Below are 23,173 nucleotides of genomic sequence, written 5' to 3' on the forward strand. Positions count from 1 at the left end.
CTGATGAAGATCATGCGGAAAGGAAGTATATGCAAGGGAATCTCTCAGAGTCCTTCAAAGTGAGGAGAGGGCTGAGACAAGGGTACTCTTTGTTCCTGGTCCTTTTTAACTTGGTATTAGAGAGAGTTATGAGGAAAGTTTGACCACTTCCAATGGAATCATATATAACAGGCTCTACCAGCACTTAGCCTAAGGTAGTTGATTGCTGGAACAATATCTGAATTTCTTTGGTGGTCTAGTCTTGTAAAGCCTGATAATGGTCTTAAAAATCTCATTTGTGCTGCTTCTAGTTTGTGTGCATATTTCTTATTTATGACCCTGCAGATGATGTAGTGATGACTGCAAGAAACCCACATAGTCTGAGGACAGCTTTTGAAGAGTTTGAGAAAGAAGCAGAAAGGGTTGAATTCAAAGTAAATGAAAATAAAATGAAGTGTATGATTACAAGTAGGAAGGAGAGACAGAGTACCCAACAGACCTGACAAACAGCGAAGCATAGTTTCAATAGGACAGAATCCTTCAAATATCTGGGAATTATGATTCAACATGATAGTAGTAACACCCCGGAAATTCAGGCTCACCTTAATTCTGGTAATAGATGCTATATTTCCTTGCAGAAATACTTTTGATCAAGGATGCTTTCTAGAACAGTGAAATCAGTGTTATACAAAACAGTGGTATGAATTGTGTTAGTGAAATATGAGTGCTTAAGAAGGATGAAAATCTTTAAATGGGTGGAAAAGGAAGATATTAAAGAAAATCTTTGGCCCAGTAGAAGTTGGGGAAGAGTGGAAAATAAGGTCACACCAAGAACTGAAGGAACTGTATGGAGAACCTGATATAGTAGGAGTGATAAGGAGGTCAAGACTTAGATGGGCAGGCCACGTGATACAAATGGAGGAAAACAGATGGCCAAGGAAAGCAATGGAAGGACAACCGGGTGAAGAAGAGTGAGAGGAAGACAGAGAAGGATGTGGGTGGATGTCATAGAGAATGGCTTATGACAGCTTAAGGTGAAACAACGAAAAACAATGATCAGGGAAAGAGACAGCTGGAGAAATATCGTTGAGGCGTCCAAGGTTCTACAAGGACCGTAGTGCCACGGAGTGAGTGAGTACGTAAGTAAACTCATTGCTCCTCTCTGTACTCATTCCAACAGATTGACATCCTTTCTAAAATGAGACTTCCAAACCTGTTTGCAGTACTCAAGATGTGGCCTGAATAATAGGATAATCATCCCCTTATCCCTGCTGGCAAGGATAATTATGTAATTTACAAAACCCCATGAGCTGTCCTACAGCCTGTCTGCACTGCTCAGAGAACTTCATGTCTGAATGCACATTTCCACCCAGGTTTTTTTTGTTCTCCATTACACCCTGAGTGTAGTACCATACATTTGATATGTTATTCTGGGATTACTGCTAATCATATGCAATACCTTACATTTGTCAATGTTAAACTTCAGTTGCCACTTCCCAGCTCATCTGCCTGATTTTTCTAAAACTTGTTACAGTAAGCATGTTATTGCCTTCATCAGTATCATTAATAAATATTGAAAACAATAAGGGGCACTGCACTGAACCCTGGGGAACTTCCTAATAACATTAGTTCAAGAAGAGCAGTACTCATTGATAACCACTCTGTCTTCTTCCACTCAACCATCCATTTATCCATAGCAGTAAATTGCCACTAATGCCATACTGCTAAAATTTGAACAGCATTCTTTTTTTTGTGGTACAGTAATAAAAGCTTATCTGAAATCTAAGTGTCATCTTTGGGATCATTTATTAGGATGAGTTAATTCCGCAAACTGTCTCTTTTGACAGAACAGTGGACCTTCAAAAACCTTGCAATATTTTACACTCTCAGGGCGACATATTCATTGTTATACATATTCATAACCTTCAAACTTTTCTTGTTTCAGTGGAGGATTTCTGGTATTCATAACTTTTTTTTATGGTTTTCTAACAAGTTTACTTTTCTTCCAGATTTTAGTGTTTTTTATTTTTTTTTTTTATTTTTTTTGCCAGATATTCAGATATACATGTATTAAGTTTCATTTGTTGATGAGAACTGGATGTGTTTATGGACTGACACTGCTGTGGAGAAAAAAATCCTTCCATCTTATAGGTAGAGTTGTTTGTTTAATGTTGCCCAGAGAGATTTTTAAAAAATAAAAAGACAAATTTTTATGGTTTTTATAAATACTGGTGCAAACATGTGACTGCCCTGAAATTATTTTAAATGTAGTGTTCATCACCGTTGACTCTATTATAACAAAACAATCACTAAAATTTATTCATCATCATCATCATGAACTTGGTCCGGCTTAGGTCTTTTAAGACCTATTCTGTTGCAGCTCTTGGAGGTGGTCTTGATCTCGCCATCGTTGTCTTGGTCGACCAACATCTCTCTTGCCTGTAGGTTTGTAGTTAAAGGCTAATTTTGGGATCTGGTCTGGGTTCATTCTTTCTATGTGGCTGATCCATTTTTCCTGATACCATTTTATGTCATTTATTATGTTATCTACTTTTAATTTCTCACGGATATCTAAATTTCTTTGGTGGTCTAGTCTTGTAAAGCCTGATAATGGTCTTAAAAATCTCATTTGTGCTGCTTCTAGTTTGTGTGCATATTTCTTATTTATGACCCAAGTCTCACAGCTGTAGAAGAGGGCTGGTTTTGAAGTGATGTTGTGCAGTCGTAATTTTGTTTGTTGTCATTTGTTTTCCGAAGTGGTGTTTAATCATTCCATTCATTTTATTATATTTTTGTAGTTTAGTGTGGATGTCTTTCCCTTCATTTGATATTAAATTTGCCAAATAGGTGAAGTCAGATATTTGTTCTATTATTTTATCATCAGTAACAATTTTGACTCTTTGTATGTTTTTTTCCACATAATCCCATTGATTTTGTTTTTGAGGTGGAGATTTTCATCTCTTACTTTTACCTATTTTATTAAGTTCATTTGCTGCTATCTGTAGTTCATCTTCGGATTTTGCAATTCTAACTTGATCATCAGCATATAATATAGTTTGGATTTTATTCCTGTTGTTCAACTGTATTCCGTTGTTAATTGTTTGTTTCCATTCTTTAAGAATTTTATTGATGTAGATATTAAATAAATTTGGTGATAGTCCACATCCTTGTTTCACTCCTTTATTGGTGTTAATTGGGTATGATAGTTGGCCATTAGAATATTTTATACAGATTTTGAGCTTTTATATAGGCTTTGGATCACTTTCCCGAGTTGGGTTGGGATATTTTCTTCATGTAGAATCTGCCCAAGTTTTTTCCGATTTACATTGTCATATGCTTTTTCATAATCAATAAAGAGCAGAAATGTTGGTAGATTGAATTCTCTTCTTTTCTCCAAAATTTGTTGTAGTGAGAAAATGGCATCTATTGTGCTTCTCCCTTTTCTGAACCCACATTGTTCTTCTAAGAATTGTTCACTGTATTTATTAAGTTTATTCTTTAGTATATTAGAGTGTGGCTTTGGAGCAGAGGGATAACACATAGCAGTGTTATCCCTCTGTAGTTGTTAGGGTTATTTCTGGAGCCTTTTTCGTGTGAATTGATTAATATTTCTGGTTCCCAATCTTTGGGTATCTGTTGTTTGTGCCATATGATTGTTAAATAATTTTAGTACTGCGTTTTTCAGTAAAGTGCCACCATATCTAAATAGTTCTACATTCAAATTGTCTATGCCTGGGCTTTTTCGGTTTTTTGATTTTTGTAATATTGACTCTAGTTCTTCCGTTGTTATATTTTCTTCATCTTCGGTTACCACAGATTCATCTTCCAATTCCCTAGTGCCAGGATTATACCATAGTTTGGAATAGTGTTGCTTCCATTCTGCTTGAGAGAGATGGAGTTGGTTTTTATTTGATCATTTGAGTCTAGTTATAATTTCTTAAAAATTTGAAAACCTCTTCTCTGCGGCCAGTGATACCACGTTCTAAGGATTTAACAAATTTATCGGAGTCATGTCGTCGGATTCTTCTGGTTAGTTTTCTGACTTCTGCTCGCTTTTTATATTTTATGTGTAAATGTAGGTCTTTGGTTTGTAGGAACAGTTTATAGGTCTTTCTTTTCTCATTGTTTGTTTCAATTCTTCATTCCAAGTTCTTAGCCAGTTTTTATTTTTTATAGGTTTATATCCAAGACTTTCTTCAGCAGCTCCCAGAATTGATTTTTTCATGTTTGACCAGATTTCCTCAACATTATCACTTTCATCTTATTTGAGTTTATCTTTCAATCGACTTTCATACAGGAATTTAGTGCTTTCATCTTCCAAAAAATTTATTTTTAATTTCTTAGTAGTTTTTGTTGGTATTTTCTTCTTTTTATTAAGATAATTTCTTTTTATTTTGAAAGTGCTTTCTACTAGGTAGTGATCTCAATTTCACTTGATAGTCATAGTGATAGTCAATTTCACTGCCTCTAATTTTGTCATTTAAATTTTCATTAATGATAATATAATCTATTATAGACTTTGTTTCTTGCTTCCCATGTGAATTAATGGATATTCTTGTGTCTGAAAAAAGTATTTGTAATTTTAAGTTTATTAAAAATGCAGAAGTCTATCAGGCATCTTCCATTATTGTTGACCATGGGTTCGCCTTCTGATTCTATACATTTGTCTACTGATTGAGCACCAACCCTTGCATTAAAATCTCTTGCTAGTATGAGATACTCGTTTTGGTTAGTTTGGTCTATGATCTGTTGTAATTCGTCATAAAATTCTGTGGTTTCATCAATGTTGCCTTCTACTGGTGCATAGATGCCAATGATTGTTATTGTATAAGATAGAATTTTTAGTCTTAATTTCAGTATTCTGGATGATATCCAAGTCTAATATTTTGTTTTCCCATTCTTTCTTTATTATAACAGCAACTCCCGATGATGCCCACATTTCACTTGGTGCTCCGGAGTATATCATTATGAAGTTACCTATTTCTTTGGATCCTTTGTTCTTTTTTGTTTCGGTAATGACTGCTATGTCAATATTTCTATTTTGTAGTTCCATGGTCAATTCATCTAATTTGTGATTTATTCTCCTAATGTTCCAAGTTGCTACTTTAAATTTATTATTTTCTCTAAATATTTTTAACTTGAAATGATAGTTCTTACAACCAAATGTTACAGATATAATGTGTATACTAGTCACACATTAATTGGCACTGCTGGAAAATAAATAAATTGGCACTGTTGGAAAAAAATTGAACTATGAGGAGCGTTTGGAAAGTTTGTGACCTCAGTATGAAGGCTTTATTTGAGAAATCTAGTAGCGTGTTATTTTTCAACACAGTTCCCTTTTCGATACACTTTTGCTACTGATGCTGCAACGCATTGATTCCAGCTACGAAGAAAATTTTCTCTTGGGCCTCCAGAAATGCATCCACTGCAGCAGTGACATCACAGCAAAGCTGCGCTTATTCGATGTAGCCATGGCAGTGACAGACTTGTGAGCAGGTGCCTTGTTCTAGCAGAACAAGACTTCTCAACTGAGTTTTCCTCAGTGTCTGTCTTTGATGTTTTCATACAAATGCTTTACAAAGTCTGCATAATATGTCCCCATAACTGTGTGGCCTTTCTGAAGCAACACTCCATCAACATTCCAAAAAAAAAAAAAAAAAACCAATGCTATTACCTTGCCAGCAGAAGGAATTAACTTGTATTTCTTTGGTGGCAGAGAAGAGCTGTGTATTCACTGTTTGGACTGCTCCCCTGTCTCTGCCTGAAAGTGATGGACCCACATCTCATCCATGGTCACAAACCTTGCAAGGAAATTTACTGGATATGCTTGAAAATTATGCAAATGTTCACTTTACTTGACAACTCTTATGTGTTAATCTGCTGTAAACAATTTTGGGACCCATCTTGCTGACATAGAGAGAACCTTTGTTATTATGTGGTACATTTATTTAGATGAGATGCTCAAGGTGCTGACAATGTACCAAACTGTCACTCACACTCATCATAAAATCATGCACACTTTCAACAGTTTTGGGAGTGATGGATGTTGGTCATTTTCCATGCCAGCATGCTGCTGCCCATTTCTTAATCATGGAATTGGAAACAGGTATCCTCCCTTCAAGTTGTAACCGTATCCTCATGAACTGCCTTTGATATCACTCCCGTTTTTTCAAATTGGATGACTGCACGGTGACTGATTGTGTCCATATTTTCTCATTCACACAACTTTGTTGATTTCAGGACTTGTAATTAAAAAAAGACGTTATTGAAAATGCATGAAACTTTGTGTTACTTTTTGAAGTGTTACACATTAAGTACATTCATTTTTAACGATACTGTTGCACATAAAAGGCAGCTGTACAAATTGGAGCAGTATGGCATTAAGGGCAAGTTGCTGCTATGGATAAAGGATGGTTGAATGGAAGAAGAAAAAGAGTGGTAATCAATGGACATTGCTCATCGAGGAAAAATGTTATTAGTGGCATCCCACAGAGTTCAGTGTTGGGACCATTGTTGTTTTCCATATTTATCAGTGATATTGATGAAGGTGTAACTGGCTTAATATCCAAGTTTCCAGATGATGTAAAAGTTGGCAGGGTTGTTAATGATGGTAACGACAGTACGCTGCTGCAATAGAATCTAGAAAAGTTGGGCAGGTAGGCTGAGAAGTAGCAACTAAAGTTTAACATTGACAAATACAAAATACTGCATATGGGTAGCACCAATCCTAGAGTAACGTACCAACTGTGTGGCACTACACTCGGTGTAGTGAAGAATGAAAAAGACTTGGGGTAATTGTGCAGGCAGACATGAAGTGTTTTGAGCAGTGCAAGCAGGCTGCCAGAGCAGCTTATGGGGTCTTTTCAATGATATACAGGAATTTTTCTAGCAGGGATAAGAAGGTGATTATCCCTTTATAGGTGCCTCCGTAGCCGGGTGGGAAGGAGCAGCAGTGCATAGCCCGTCACCACCAAATACGGAGGATGCGGAAAGGTCAGGGAATGACCACCGCATATCCCAGAGCAATATGGCCTTAGTTCCTAATGCTCCTAAAACCAACATCCCTTTATATAAGGCCTTGGTTAGGCTACACCTTGAGCCCTGTATACAGGTCTGGAGGCCTCATTTTACGAAGGACATAGAGCTGCTGGAATGAGTACAGAGAAGGGCAACGAAATTAGTGAGGGGGAACAAAGGGTTGCTCTTACCAAGAAAGACTAAAGTACTGCAAGTTGCAGCATCTGGAGACTTTGCCAGCTGCACAGTGATCTGATTGAGGTGTACAAGGCCTTGTATGGTTTGAGCAAGCTCAGTGCTGATGGGATTCTTCCTCTTGCCCAGATTCTTCACCTGAGGGGACATAAATTCAAATTGATTCAAATTCAGATAGTTGTAGAATAGGTGTGCAGAAGGTTGCATTTAGACAGTGGGCAGTTGATTGCTGGAACAAACTTCCATCTGTCATGAAGTTGATGGCTTAAATAAATTCAAGTAAGAGCTGGACAGACTTTTTGAGTGAATGGATAGGTGAAGTGGGAAGTGTTTTTTTTTTTGTCTGATTATGTATAAGCTTGCTTTCTTGCATCATATGGCTCTGCCAATGCTAATAAAGTCATGGTATTTTATTGCATTCAGGATCTCAGATATACTTTCATATGCTTCTTTCAAGCCAATAGCATAAGTAGAGGAACTGATAGGAGTGCATGTCCATTGTGGATTAAAACTTGCTTTCAAACTTCATTTTGAGGCATTGATACATATATGCTATTCATTAGGACTGTGTCCAGTTCAGATATTTGAGATAGTCCAGTTCAGACCACTAATATCATTACAGAAAAACGGCCGACCTGGCTCCGGGTGGGTAAACTGCTTGCCTGGCAACCCAAAGGTCGCAGGTTCGAATTCCGCCTCGGGCTTGGGGATCAAAGTACTGCAAAAACCTTGGGAGGTGCATTATGGCCACAGAAGCTGATGTGCCAACAACTACCAAAAAAAAAAAAAAAACGTACAAACTCTCTTCCATAACGAAGTATTTTTCGACGTGCTTAATAAAGTGTGGTGCATCGCAATTTTCTGGGTAGTCCAAATGTGTTGAAGTGGATGGTCCAGCAAAGTCTGCAACACAAGAAACCTTGTTGTATTCAGAATTGTTTGCTTTATCCAATGATTTTGGGGATCTGGTATCGGCAGGCCTTCATTATATGAAACAAGCCTGGTTTGCAGATGATATTTTTAGGATATTTGATGCTGTACTTGCTTTTTCTGGACATCCCTGATATTTTTGTCATGCAGAAATAGCAATCATGGTTGCACAGTTCTTGATACACCATAGGAACAGCAAAAGGCATACTTTTTAATTTTCCCAGTTAGCCAAATCGACATATATGGAGTTCAGGTTTTGTCCTGATCATCAATCTTGTTACCAGAGTACAAAGAATATGCATGTTTAGTAATACTGTAGTTTTTCTTATTCTGAGTTTTTGTTGTAAACTGTCCACAGACATAGCAGAAATTGTCAGGAGGATTCAGACACTTTTTTTGCTTTTGCAAAAACATTTTAATAATACAATATTATAAAAAAATAATAATACAAGTATGCAGTACTGTTTGTTTCTTTTACATGTACTTGCATTACGACTGTCTTTCTGTTACAGTAAGAGTAAGGTGCTAGGTAGAGAGACAACATCGAACATGTTACCCTTGCCAACATTACTGCCGTTTATGAACATATGCAAATATTATTATTTGCAGATAATATATCAGATCAGTGTTGCATCTACTCCCTAATTGTAATAAGGTATACATACTATGGGTAAATACAATAACTTGTATATGTTGAAATTGTGATGTGATGGGAAATTTTAATAATTATTAGTAGTGGAAAATGATGCAAGAAAGCAAGGTTATACAATATCAGCAAAAAAAAAAAAAAAACCAGCAAAACATGCCACATCACTTCTCCTACCCCCCTAATAACACTAGCCAACAAAAAATATTTTTTGTTATACCTCCACAATGAAAATATGCAGGGCCAGTTTTGGACTGTTAGCCGCCTGCATGCTAGAGATATCTGGCTGCCCCTATCAATGCGAATCTTGAGTAGATTCATAACCTAACTTTAAACTTAATCATAAGTGTAACACTTAATCATAAGTTTAAGTGTAACCTTAAACTTAATCATAAGACGCTAACATGAAAGTTTGCAAACTCCAAGCTTTTATGCTTTTGTTTACGTGGTTTAAAACAAGACACAATCATAGAGGTTATGGATTCCCATTGTTGAATCCTTCTCTGGTTCAGCAGATGAACCCACCATTGCCTGTGCTTGAACTTCTGTTTTGTGATGCAAAACACCTAACATGTATGCTTCGGCATTATTTATAACCATAAACCGCAGAGCTTTATCATCTGTCATCATGCAACCATCAATTTTTTGAAGTATGAAAGAAGAGCATGTTGTTTCCATGGTTACCAAATATGTTTACGTTCATGTTTATGTTCCCATTGTGTACGACTTCTTAATTTTACGGTAATTAAACATAAAAATAACATAACATTTGTTACGTTATTTTTATGTTTAATTTTCATTGTGAATGGGCCTTTAGAGAATACAATATTATTTATTAACAATGCCATATTCGCTATTTCATCGCCGACCACTATATTAAATTACATTTTAATTTTATTCTTTAAAGTGCACTATAAGCCACCCTAGGGATTTGGCCACCTGCAGTGCATGCACACACTGCACACCTACCAGAACCAGCCCTGAAAATATGTGATTCTGGAGGAAATAAACACACTGATTCCAAAAATACCAATAAAAAGTCATGATATGTCTGTCAAAAGATGTACGAAAGTTACTGTTAAAATAAAATGATATTAGCATTAATTGAGGCGTATGATGCAAGAAAGCAAGCTTATACAGCATCAGCCAAAAAAAAAAAAAAAAAAAATCATTTGTAATACAAGTGTAAAAAAATATGATCTCTATAACTAATTTAACTTTGGAAAAATTATCATAAATCATGGCAAAATAGTTATATTTCAATGTTATATAATCAGCGTAACTGTAATTGGCCTTAAAAATGTTTGCTACTAAGGGATTTTTTCTTGTATTCCTGCTTACTCCCCTTACAAGGAACCAGAAGTAATCCCCCCATTGTTACATGATCCCAGCGACTCTTGGTACCACTTTTCCATCGTGGAAATATGTTGATAAAACAGCCCCTCTTGTTCATCACTCTTATCTCCCAGATTTTCAGGGAAAAATTCAAGATGGGAATAAAGAAAGTGAATTTTCAACAATATTCAGCAGCCCATGTTTTTGTAGCACTTGAGTAAATTAGACACAATTTCATAGTTTTCTTCTTTTCTATTACCCAAAAAATCATGTACTACTGCCTAAATGATTGCCAAGCTGCCAATTCAACCTCCTTTGACTGGGATTTTAAACACTATCTTTCAGGAGTTTCCTAATTTGGGGTCCTACAAAAATTCCTTAAGTTTGGCATGTGTTAAATTAGGAAACACGCTTCTCAAGTCTGCAAATCTGTTACCCTCTTTATCTAGACCCTTCACAAAATTTTCATCAATCCAAGTTTGATGTTCAGGGGTGGAAGAAGAACCTTGTTTGATTGCAGTAAAGGAATATATTTTACATTACATTATCCTGATAGTATAAAACAGAGCTACAATGCTAAATACGTTTTACGTTGTGTTTCAATATTTGTAGAAGAATAAGAGAAATTTACATCAATATGGTATGTAGAACACTTCCTTATGACACTCTCCATAAATTAAAACAAATATAAAATTAACACAAGCATTAATTTTATATTAATTTTAATTTCTGGAGAGTGTCATACAGAAGTGTTCTACATACCATATTGAGGTAAATTTCTTGTATTCTTCTACAAATATTACATTGTCCTGGTATGAACTCATCCCGCTTGTCCGAATGTTGCAAAACAATATTTTGTGAAATTCCCTGCAAACCAATAACCTTAAGATCACTTGTTCCAACCATAATCCTGGTATTTTATATCATGTAGAACCTTAGGCATGCTTTCATGACTTTAAGTCCAACTGATGGAAATTCGTTGCCACTGTGAAGCAAAACTGCTTTTAAACTTAATTTTGAGGCATCTGTGAATAAATGCCATTCATCTGACATATGCACAACACCTATTTCTTTCAGAAGTCCAATAATGTCTTTGCAAAAATGCATACTGTCCTCTGTAGTAAAATAGTTGAAAAACTTGATCTTTTTTGAAACACTGAAATCTTTGTTCCTGCTGTGAGTATATTCCACTGCTGTAACCTAGAACCTGATAGTTTAGCTTGTTCTTTTGGCAAATTTGTCTCAAATCAAATCTTTAAACTCATCTTGTTTGATTAAATGTATCTCACTACCTGAGCGTACTGGCTGATAGTTATCACTATTATCTTCCCCACTACTTTTTGGAGGATAGATTTATAACCCTGAGAACATGTCACGATCATTTAATACTTGGAAAACCGTGGCACAACTTACTAAAATCCTCACCAAAAATGCTAAGTGTGCTCTCTTCAAATTGTAAATTGTTGCATTGGAATTTAAACCTAAGAACCATGTTTATCAAGGAACCAGAGTTAAACCTAAGTCTGATTATGTTTATCACAAAAAACAGAGGCCAGAATTGATTGCTAAAATTGAGAGAATTAGCTTATATCTCATAAAATAAATCAGTATGTCATATATTACTGGATAGATTATGTGAAATTGGCATATTTTGGTAAAACGTAACTCTCTCTATATTTAATAACTGTCATGATGTAAAACTGTCGTGGCGAAATCTATGCATAAAAATTGGTTAAAAACCGCATTTAAGTTCTTGGAGGTAAAATTCGTGTTGGCTGGTGTAATTTGTCTAGTTTCTCCCTACATTTTTTCAAAGTACCCACTTCCATAGCATCAGATGGAAGTTTGTTTCAAAAATCATAACCACTGGCTGGAAGCAAATTTCCACACATCTATCCTGCAGCCATCCTTCCTCAATTTAAATTTGCATGTTTTGTCTGAGCAACAGGAAGGTTGTCATGGGCATTTAGCTTACCAGTTCATTCAAAGCCTTAAAATTATTTTTGAAATATACATATAAAAATTACTGCAAACCACTGATACATTAGTGGAAGTAAAAATCATGTTGGCTAGTGTAATTTATCAGCACAATCGATTTCAAGTTGCAATTTGTTTGTTTTTTTCTAGCAGTAATGATTACAAATTTAATATCTGACTACACAGAATTAATGTATTTAGTTCTCATCCCTAAAGTAAAGTCTCCATTAAATATTGAAAAAAATAAAAATCTTAAATTTGTGATAGTTACAGGTTTACACAATATCTATTAAAATTTTATTTTTAACTTTTCTCCCCACAATGTGAAAGACCTTACAGTGCATCTGCGCAGCCCTTGCTTTGCAGAAGTGGGTCAGCTATTGTGTTCATTATAGTAATTGAATCAAATTATCTCCCATCTTGAAATTTGTGATAGTTACAGGTTTACACAATATCTATTAAAATTTTATTTTTAACTTTTCTCCCCACAATGTGAAAGACCTTACAGTGCATCTGCGCAGCCCTTGCTTTGCAGAAGTGGGTCAGCTATTGTGTTCATTATAGTAATTGAATCAAATTATCTCCCATCTTGAAATTTATTATTTATTAATATAGTACTTTGTATTATCTTGTTTTTATCTATTTATTATGTTATGTCAATTATAGGGATCCTAGTCTACAACCAGGCAAGTTTGTTGTAGAACACAAGTAAATTAAATGAAATTAAAATGTCTATTTTTATTCATAATGTTATGTATTATCTCGGTGATTCATTGTCATTTTATATTATAAAAAATACAGAATAATCCTCTTTCTGCAGAACCCTGAATTTTGTTAATAATTCTTTAATTAATGTACAAAATAACATGAAAATTGGTAGCAATTTTTTTCACTGCTTTATTTGAATAGACTTGTGCACTTCATGAGGATTTGCTACATTCCCAGAAGATTAACGTCCATGTAGAGCAAGATTTCTTCAATCAGAATGTGAATACAAATTTACCTCATGATTTTCACTAAGTTCATCAACCAGTTAAGTGATGCCAAGATGCAGCAGGGTTATTTCCATGTGTGTGATGAGTCAGGTGGCACCAAAAGGATTTCTGGTGCCACCTAACATATCACACACAAGTTTGGCAGAAATTAAAAGATTTTTCAAGGATAGGGTAAACAGCAAAGGCATGTGGCTGCCCAGATTTGTCTCCACCAAACTTCTTTTTATGAAGCATGCTAAAAGGAAACGTGTATTGGAATGGGTCCTAAAATGAGTAGAAACCAAACAATCAACTATAAATTGAATCCACTAGAGAGGAGCAATATTGCAGTGCACATTTATAAATATGAAGTGCCAGGTGAAACTCTGCTCAACATAGATGAGGACCATTTTCAGCATTTCTTGTAATTGGCCGGACCATCACAACCCAGATATGTTGCTATGAATTTTAATGTGATTTCAGGAATATGAGTGTGAATTTTAATGACTTTTTTTATTTATTTATTTATTTTTTATATATAAAAGTTATTACAGAATTCTGGGTTCTTCAGCAAGATCATCACCCTGTATTTTCACCTGGATTTTGGTTACTCTTTTGAAAAATTATATTAATTTAGAATGACAATAAACATAAACATATGTTTCAACTTTTTTTTTTATTATTCTTTTTTTAAATACCACAGGTCTCCAGAAGTATGTTGCAGCAATTTCAGTTGGTATAATCAGTGGGGAATTATTGTATATCTATAAACAAAGACAATTTGCAGAAAGGGATGCAATAATAAGACGTTACATAGAGCTCCATCCAGAAGATTTTGCACCCGAGGGTTAGTTTACCTACTTTCTTATTTATGTTTATATAAAAGTATCTTTTACCAGTGCAGAGTTCACCTCACACAAATTGACTTTTATTCTTACTCATTATAATGAAAAACTTTACAAATTATATGTGTTTCCTAACTTTTTAGGAGAGGTGTAAAGTTATGTTGCAAAAACATAACCTTCATGTTATACTAGATTCTTGGTGAGATTTCTGCATGCGTGAAGAGTACTACTTGATTGTATGCACGGGATTAGCACTTCATTTCTGGCTCGCATAACAATACTTAACCACGTTTCATTCAGGATGATGATAATATAAACCAGAGCTATGATGCTCTATACATTCTACATTGATTTCAATATTTGTAGAAGAATAAGAGAAATTTATTTCAACATGATATATAAAACACTTCCATATGATACTCTCCAGAAATTAAAACGAATATGACATTAATGTAAAATGATTACAGTAAAAAATAAATTGAAAACAATTAAAAAACAATTTTTAAAAAAATTCAGTTGAACAAAATTAAAATACAATTAAAAAATTTAAAGTTTACCATAAATTTTGAAAAATGATTTTCCTTCCTGAAGCTGAAAGAGCTTTTTGACCATATGTCATGATCACAGGAATGGAAATTCCTCTGATCGTTTTTAAAAAATTACGTTAAACTTTTTAAATTGTGTTCATTTTATTTTTTACTGTAATCACTTTGCTTTAATGTTATATGCGTTTTAATTTCTGAAGAGTATCATATTGAGGTAAATTTCTCTTATTCTACAAATATTCAAGGTGATTATACTGAAATGTATTCCTTTCCTAATAATAATGTTCCATGTGGAGTTTAGCTGGTACACTATTGCAACTCAGTGAGATAATGCAGGGGTACTGAATGTGCTGAAATCTTTCACGCACTAAGGCTACCTGTCAAGATTTTCTGGGTAGTTCATTGGCTTATCTCTGCCTCTGTAGGCAGCTGGCACATTTTGTGATAGGTGTCTGTTAATTTATAGCAATGACAGAATAAAGCTGGCATACTGCTGTGGAATGGGGGATTGTACAGAATGTGGGTTATTATTTAAATTGTCTGAATTGAAATGCTGAAATTTTCAGTGTATGCCATCCACTATGGGGAAAACATCATTATGCTTACAATAGGTTACTCCAATAATCCTTTGCATTTTATCCTTGTATGAATTAGCTTTTTAGTCCAACAACTTTGTGCTGACTTAGGATCTGTTTACTTTAGTGACTTGCACTGTCAAAAGGCTTTAATGATGTGTGTTTAAGAGAAGGTATATCACCTTGCGCACTAACAGCATGCCATATAAGTGGATTCATTTGTATAGTATAGGAAGAGATTGCTGCTACTTTGTCTTCAACTCCCAAATTTCTGGTATCATTGTTAACTCTGAAAAATTGCCCACCAATACCTAATAACTAATAAACTTTTGTTTGTTAATGCTATATAAACGATGAAGTATGAGATTTTGAGATACACCACATTTCCAAAATATAATTTCCACACTCAAGATTTAGAAGCCTTATAATGCAGTCACAAATGCTTATTTCCATTGAAAATTTAATATCAAACACTGGGCAGAAGATTAATGTTACGCTGCAATTCAATAACAGCATCACTTTTTGTAACCATGATGACAGTGCAACTGAAACTTTTTATGCTTTATACAGCTGCAATAAAATGATCAAAGAGCTGCCCAGTTTCTTCAGGAAATTACTTAATTCATAATCCAGAGAACATTTGTATTTTGTGCTTTTCATTCTCAGGATTATTTGACAAGACATTGATTTACTGGCCCACTCTATTTTTCTATACTGTTGTTCGTTGTACTCACCACAGTCATTTGGCCTATACCACACTCCTCTCATTTTTGATTTCCAGTGCTTATGTGATACCAAACTGATTCAACATTGCACTGGCTACCCATGGATGCATTACCTTAGATTTTATGTCTCTTAACTCCCTTCAGACCTGTCTGTCCTTTGTGTATACATTGTATTTCCCATATTCAAATACTGCACCACATGTCTGATATCCCCACAATGTCTACATTTGATGACTTGATCAGCATTTCAAAATCATAAAAGTTATTTATTGTGCTCCTAGCATTGGTGTATATTGCACATGTTCTTACTCTTAGTTCCCAGTACCTTGCTTTCTGGCTGCTGCATGTTCCAATAGCAGCAGTGCAAGAATCACTTTCCCTTCTGCCTGTGGCTATTGTTAATCTATTAGCCTGTGTACTCCCCCTCACCACCTCCGAAGCTAGCAGTTTTCTGAACCATCTAACACTGCCTTAATAGCATCAACAAATATTCTTGCATTTTGGAGGGGGGGGACAGATTTTAAGAATCATTTATGGAAGTTTGTTTACTTTTAGAAATGGTTTCTGGTGCAGGTGACATTTATTTAATATATTATTTAAAAAAGAAAAACTGAGTAAAGAGAAAGGCCACTTTTTACAACTTGGCATTTTTCTATCAGTATACTCACACACCCTCCTTAGCTTTTTTTAAAAATTCAGTTGTTCATTTGCTCTCCTTACAGTGTCTTTTGTGTTTGTGTGTTCAAGATGTCAGCAATAAATTTCAATAATGGCATCATTATTATGTTAATACAACTTAATGTTTGTAATAATCAAGATATGTTTAGTTTAATTTAATAAAATCTTTTTTTTATTCTTGTTAATAGTATGTAAAAAAAAGTAAGTGTAGTATGGTAATTGTGTAGGTTTCAAGTAACATATAAAGTACTGCTTCATATACATTGCAAAAAAAGAAAATCAAATTGGAAAAGCAATGTTATTATATTTCATCAAATTTATGGTGCTGTTTAGGGTTGCTTCCCTAGAAAATTCTATAAGGGGAGTTTTACTGTATGTACATTTGTCTGATTCTGATTCATAGTGATTACAAATAATGTCTATTTATATACAGATTGTCTTTAAATCTCTTAGTTAGTGCTGCCATCTCTTATTCGTGTTTCTAAGTAGCAGTTCATAAAACTCAGTTTCAGTAGTCATAGTTCATAAAAGTGAACAATGAAAATTTCTTAAATAGAAACATGGACTTAAGGAGGGATTTAATGCTGATTTCAACTGTTTGGACTATTAAGTATAGTCTTAATCCTCAGTTTGCAAGATATATCGTATTTTAGTGTTCATGTACTTAGATTTTAGCCTGTCTGTTTATATTAATTGGACTGCTGATTGAGAAGTTCTGAACTCAGGAGGTTTTTAGATCTTGATAAAGCAATCAATTTCTGGCAGTTCTTATACTATTCTCCTCCCACCTGCTCCCTCCTTATCAGACAGATATATAAAATTACCTCTCAGGTTGGTCAGTTGAAGTTAAAGTGCATGTGTTAATATTATTATACCGTCTCTTTTTATAGTTCTTGCTGTCAGTTGCAACTGAACATGCTTTTGAAATGTTGCATTAGTGCATTGATTCAACAGAAAGTTTTTGTTATATATGCAGTGGTTACACAATTAAATCTCACATACAGATAACATTCTTATTGAAGAAAGCATATATGAACTTTATTTTAGCTACGAATTATGTGTTCATGACAAGAAGTGGACTCCTCATATAAAATGTACAATTAGTGCAGCACATATGAGGAATTGGAAGCTTGGCAATTAGTTGCTTCAAGAAAGTTTGTGAAGATTTTTTTGGGCAACTACAAAGCAGAGAACTTATATTCTTTTGATTAAGAATTTATTACAAACCTACTAAACATTTCAGTTGCAATATGTTTCTAAAAATACACTTCTTGAATTCCGATCTAAATATTTTTTAGATCGGAATTCAAGAAGTTGATATCATGGAGAAACATTACCTAGGAATGTGGAAGCCCAATATGCTAGCAGACTATTGCTCAACATTGACCAGAGAGATCAATGTCCTGCTCATGAGAAAAGAAAAAAGTAGCATATATTTTATATGCCATTTGTTGTAATACTTGTTAAAGTTTCAGTAAGAGTAACCTGCATTCCTCTCTAAATCTATGGATTGTAGGAAAATCTGACATCAAATTTGGATTCATCTCATCAAAATTTCAATATGAGATTTACCATATTTTTAGATAAAAAATCTTCTTTTCCCATTAAGCATTCTGCTTGTTTTTGAGAGAAAAAAAAATTTCCGTTAATTAGTCTGCCTTGTTGGGTTTATAATAGATTCATCTTTTTCCACCTTCTTTAATTTTTTTAGCCTGTGGGAGAAAATTCAAAAGCTTAAAATTTGTTATGCAGCATAATAGATGGCAAGACAAAAATAGCTTTGAAAATTGGACGAGGAGAAGATCGTGCTTGTTAGCCTCATTTGTTAACTTATGAAATAACAAACTGAAGAAATTATTCAGATTCAGAAGTTGATGAAATTAAATAGATGTAGAGGATGGTATTGCATCAAAAGAAAGAAAAGTTAGCAACAATAAGTTAGCAATTGAGCAGGACAAGGTTTCTCAAAATGGAAAGTGGAATGCAATGTGCTATCATCGGCAAAAGTATGGATAGGATTTCCAGTCAATGGAAGAAGGTCATTAATATACAAGAGGAAAAGAGTACGGAAAAGAACTGAACCTTGGGGGACACCAGCATTAGTGGAGAAGTTAGAAGACAGAGAACCATCTACCATCACTCTCAGTGAGCGATCTGGATAACCAATTACTAAAAACAATTGGCAAACCATAAGATGGAAGCTTGTTTAGAAGACCTTTATGCCAAACATGATCGAACGCCTTTGAGATGTCAAAAGCACCGAACCTTTCCATTGAATTAGTCCATAAATGGGTAACCTAAGCCAGAATATCACCAGTGGATCGACACTGACAGAATCCATACTGGCGATCGTTGATCAGACAGAAGGTTTCTAGGTAGTTTAAGAGTTGGCGGTTAATTGATTTCTCCATTACTTTAGAAAGACTAAAAGTAATTGCAATGGGACGATAACTGGATGGGAGGGATTTGTCACCCTTTTTAGGAACTGGCTGGATATGAGCAAATTTCCAAGCAGAAGGAAAAACACCTTTGGAATAAGAAAGTGAAAAATGGAGGCAAAGAATAGGAGTAAGTTCAGGAGCACAGGTTTTGAGAACAAGTGGAGAAATACCATCGGCACCTGGAGCTTTCTTAGAATCAAGATTCATCAAAATCCTTCTGACATCCTTTTGACAGAAGACCACAGGAGGCATTGAATGGAGCATGTTGGGAATGGTGGGAGGTGTTTTACCAAGATCATTAATACACGAGTTGGGAATGGTGGGAGGTGTTTTACCAAGATCATTAATACACGAGTTGGAAGAAAAAACGGATGCTAGCAGGTCAGCTTTATACTTGGCTGAAGTGACAACAGAACCATCTGGTTTGGACAAAGGTGGGAGCAGAGATGGGCAAAAGTTGCGGCCAATAGCTTTGGCAAAAGACCAGAATGCTCGCCTACCATTAGGGCAAGAAGCAAGTTTTCTACTCTTAGCCTGTTCAAACTCTAGTTTGGACTGGTTAATAACTGCATTACAATTGTTGCGAGCTTTGGTTTAGGCAAAAAATGAAACTGAAGAATTAGAAACAAGCCAATTACGATATGCAACATTCTTATCTTGAACAGCCTTAGCACATTTATTGGAAAACCAAGGTTTAGACAAAGGACGAGATTTTAAAGTGGAGTTTGGGATAAAGGATTCCATTCCTGCAAGAATAATTTCACTGACACGATCTGAGCGAACGTTGACATCAGAAGTTTTGAAACAGTAATCTGACCAAGGAAAAAAAGAAAAGAAGTTTCACAGGTCATCCCATTTTGCATTCTTGTAATGACAAACAACACAAGGTTGGGAATAGCCATGAGATAAAGGTTCCATTGGAGAAGAGACAATCACCAAGTTGTGATCTGAAGTGCCTAAAGGACCTCTCACTTCGACTGTGTACTTAGAAGGGTTGTTTGTGAGAAAACGATCAAGCATATTGGCTGTATGATTAGGATTGTCTGGTATTCTTGTAGGAAAATGAACAATCTGTGCAAGGTCATTAGTAATTGCAAAAGCCTCAGAATCTCGACCAGCTGGGTCGGTGTGACTAGAAAACAGAAGCCAGCTGGATTTGTGAACATTAAAATCACCAAGGAAAATTACCTCACTGTTAGGGAAGTTGGACTGGAGAAAGTCAAGTTGCAAAGAGAGGAAGTCAAAGAGCTCCAAGTGATTAGTGGAGTTGGGAGAATGGTAGAGACAACAGATGAATTTGACACAATGAAGTAGAGAGATTTTAAGCCAGAGAAGATCAAAGAGAGGAGATTCCAAATTGCCAAGTCTCTGACAGGGAATATCAGAACAGACATATGCACAAGTACCACCTTTGAGGCGGAAGGAATCATACAGTGAATAATTTGGGCATTTGAGATGAGCAGTAGTTGAATCAACCGATAACTGAGATTCTGTCAGAAAAAGTACATGGGGTTTGGTAGACTGCAAGTGGAAATGGACATCGTTGAGATTAGAATTGAGACCACGTATATTTGTGAAATGAATTAGGAAGTGCTTGGGAGGTTTAGATCTTTTCGCAGATAAGCTTGCTCTATTAGTTTGACAATTCATGGTGTATTCAATAGTAAGAAAAAGTGGGCGGGACATGCTGTATGAAGTAATGAAATTTTTGGATGTGGCGTACACATGGTAAGAATATACCCAGATCCTTGACATAACGTGGCCTCGACAATGCTCCCCGCATACACACTACTCGGACTCCCTCCAGTCACTATCTGGCAGAGTAGAGGTAGCAAGATTATACACTAGCTGATCCGGAAGCCTCCTAGAGAGTTACCAATAGGTTTGGTCCGGTGTACTAACTAGCGGGCGGCCTGCGAACACCGTTTTAGAGCTGTACCCTCAAAATGTAAGGAATATTGGATCTCTGCTGTATTTCTGCACTCAATCCTCCATCCCTCTCAACGTTCGATCCCAGATACTTAAATTTCGAAAAAGATGGTAGCTTTTCCTCCCACAGTTTTATAGAACTCTCAACTTCTCCATTCAATACCATATATTCTGTCTTTGTTCTACTTATCCTCATACCTCTATCTTCCAACCCTTTCCTTCAATTTCTTCTCTGCCTTTCCTTGGGATGATTCGCACAGTACAATATATTAGTAAATTGATAAGAGGAGTTTACCTCAATATAGTACGTGGAACACTTCCGTATGATACCCTCCAGAAATTAAAACGAAAAAATCGACAACTTACCGGTACATTAAAGTAAAATATAAATAATTAAAGTGAAATATAAATAATTAAATAATCAATTTAACACAATTCAAAATCAATTCAAAACAATTAAAATTCAAATTAACGCAATTAAAAGAATCTAACGAAAATATTCAAAACGATTTTCAAAACGATTCAAAAATCGTTTTGAATATTTTCGTTAGATTCTTTTAATTGCGTTAATTTGAATTTTAATTGTTTTGAATTGATTTTGAATTGTGTTAAATTGATTATTTAATTATTTATATTTCACTTTAATTATTTATATTTTACTTTAATGTACCGGTAAGTTGTCGATTTTTTTCGTTTTTAATTTCTGGAGGGTATCATACGGAAGTGTTCCACGTACTATATTGAGGTAAACTCCTCTTATCAATTTACTAATATTATTACCAACGTAGAACATATTGAGTAATACAGCTCTGATTCATACTATACAGTACAATATATGATCCACGAACAGCATACTCCATGATGCTCTACTCTTCACTTCTCTCACCAACACATCCATTACCAGATCAAACAGATATGAGCTGGGAGCTGATCCCTGGTGCAGTCCAACTTCTACAGAGAATCCCTCAGTCATACCTACACTGCTCTTAACCTGAGTCACCGCTCCCTCGTACATATCCTTCACAAGCCTTATGTACTTTTCCAATGTACCTTTCTCCCTCATACATCTCCATACCTCTTGTCTGGGCACTGTATCATATGCTTTTTCCAGGTCTATAATCACCATGTGCAACTCTACTTGCATCTCCCTGTATCTTTCCATCACCTGCCTTAAAGCAAAGACCGCATCTGTTGCTCCTCTTCCCGGCATAAAACCAAACTGTTCCTCTCCTATTTCTGTCTCCTGCCTTAACCTTCCTTCCACAATTCTTTCCCAGATCTTCATCGAATGAGACATTAACTTTATTCCCCTGTAGTTCCCACATTCCTGCACATCACCCTTTCCTTTAAAGATTGGCACAAGTATACTTTCCCTCCACTCATCAGATATCCTCTCCTGCTGCCAGTTTTTCCATCAAGTCCCATAGGATATCGATCCCTTCTTCTTCCAGACTACTCCATACCTCTACTCTGATCTGATCAGCACCTACTGCTTTCCCTCTCTTCATTTTTCTGAGTGCGTTTTCCACTTCTTTCCTGCTTATGCTTTCCACTACTTTCACATTCATCTCTCCATCCACGCATAGTGCTCTTGGGTTTTACTCATTTAATAGCTTCTTAAATAGTCTTTCCACCTTTCCTTAACCTTTTCCGGGTCCTGTATAACCACCCCCCTCTCATCTTTTATCTGTTTTAATGATGAGAAGTCCTTCGATGCCTTATCTCTTGCTTTGGCTATTCTCATCAGTTGCCTATCTCCCTCTTTCCTTTCCAGTTCCACATAGGCCTTGTCCACTGCCCTCGCCTTTGCTATTGCCACAGCCCTTTTTGCCTCCTTATTTGCTATTATATATGCTTCTTTATCTTCCTGGCTACCTGTTACATCCCATCTTTTCTTCATCTCCTTTTGTTTTATCACCGATTGCACTTCCTCATTCCACCACCAAGCCTCCTTTCCCTCCGGCATCCCCTTTCCCGATGTTTTCCCCAACAACTCTTCACCAACTTTCCTTAAGAAACAACTATTTGTTTTCCACCACTCTTGCACGTCTTCCGGTAACTTTATTCCTTTTAGCACCTTTTTCCCTGAACTCCTTCCTCAAACCCTCCTCTTTCAATCTCCACCACTTTATCCTTTTCTCCCTCTGTCCTGAATATTTCCTACTTTTGCCCACTGCAACCTCCCAATTGGCCACAAGCAATCTATGTTGTGCAGACACACTTTCTCCGTTTATCACCTTGCTGTTCCTCATTTCCTTTAGATGCCCCCTATGGCACATGATATAGTCAATCTTGCTTGTCCTTTCCCCACTCCTGTATGTTATCAGCTGGCTTTCTTTCTTTTCGAAATAGGTGTTAACTATCGCCAGGTCGAATGCC

General features: G+C 35.6%; 1 protein-coding gene across 1 annotated transcript in view; it reads left to right on the forward strand.

Moving 5' to 3' along the window:
- Positions 1–23,173, forward strand: part of ND-B14.5B (NADH dehydrogenase (ubiquinone) B14.5 B subunit) — a 99,744-nt gene that overhangs the window by 69,191 nt on the left and 7,380 nt on the right. The window contains exon 2 of the mRNA XM_090390353.1: positions 13,760–13,903. Coding sequence (XP_090246479.1) covers positions 13,760–13,903 — 144 coding nt within the window. The remainder of the gene's footprint in view (positions 1–13,759; positions 13,904–23,173) is intronic.

Source organism: Mastigoproctus giganteus, chromosome 2 (genome assembly GCF_048544385.1).
Source record: "Mastigoproctus giganteus isolate SK-2022 chromosome 2, ASM4854438v1, whole genome shotgun sequence".
Lineage (NCBI taxonomy): Eukaryota > Metazoa > Arthropoda > Arachnida > Uropygi > Thelyphonidae > Mastigoproctus > Mastigoproctus giganteus.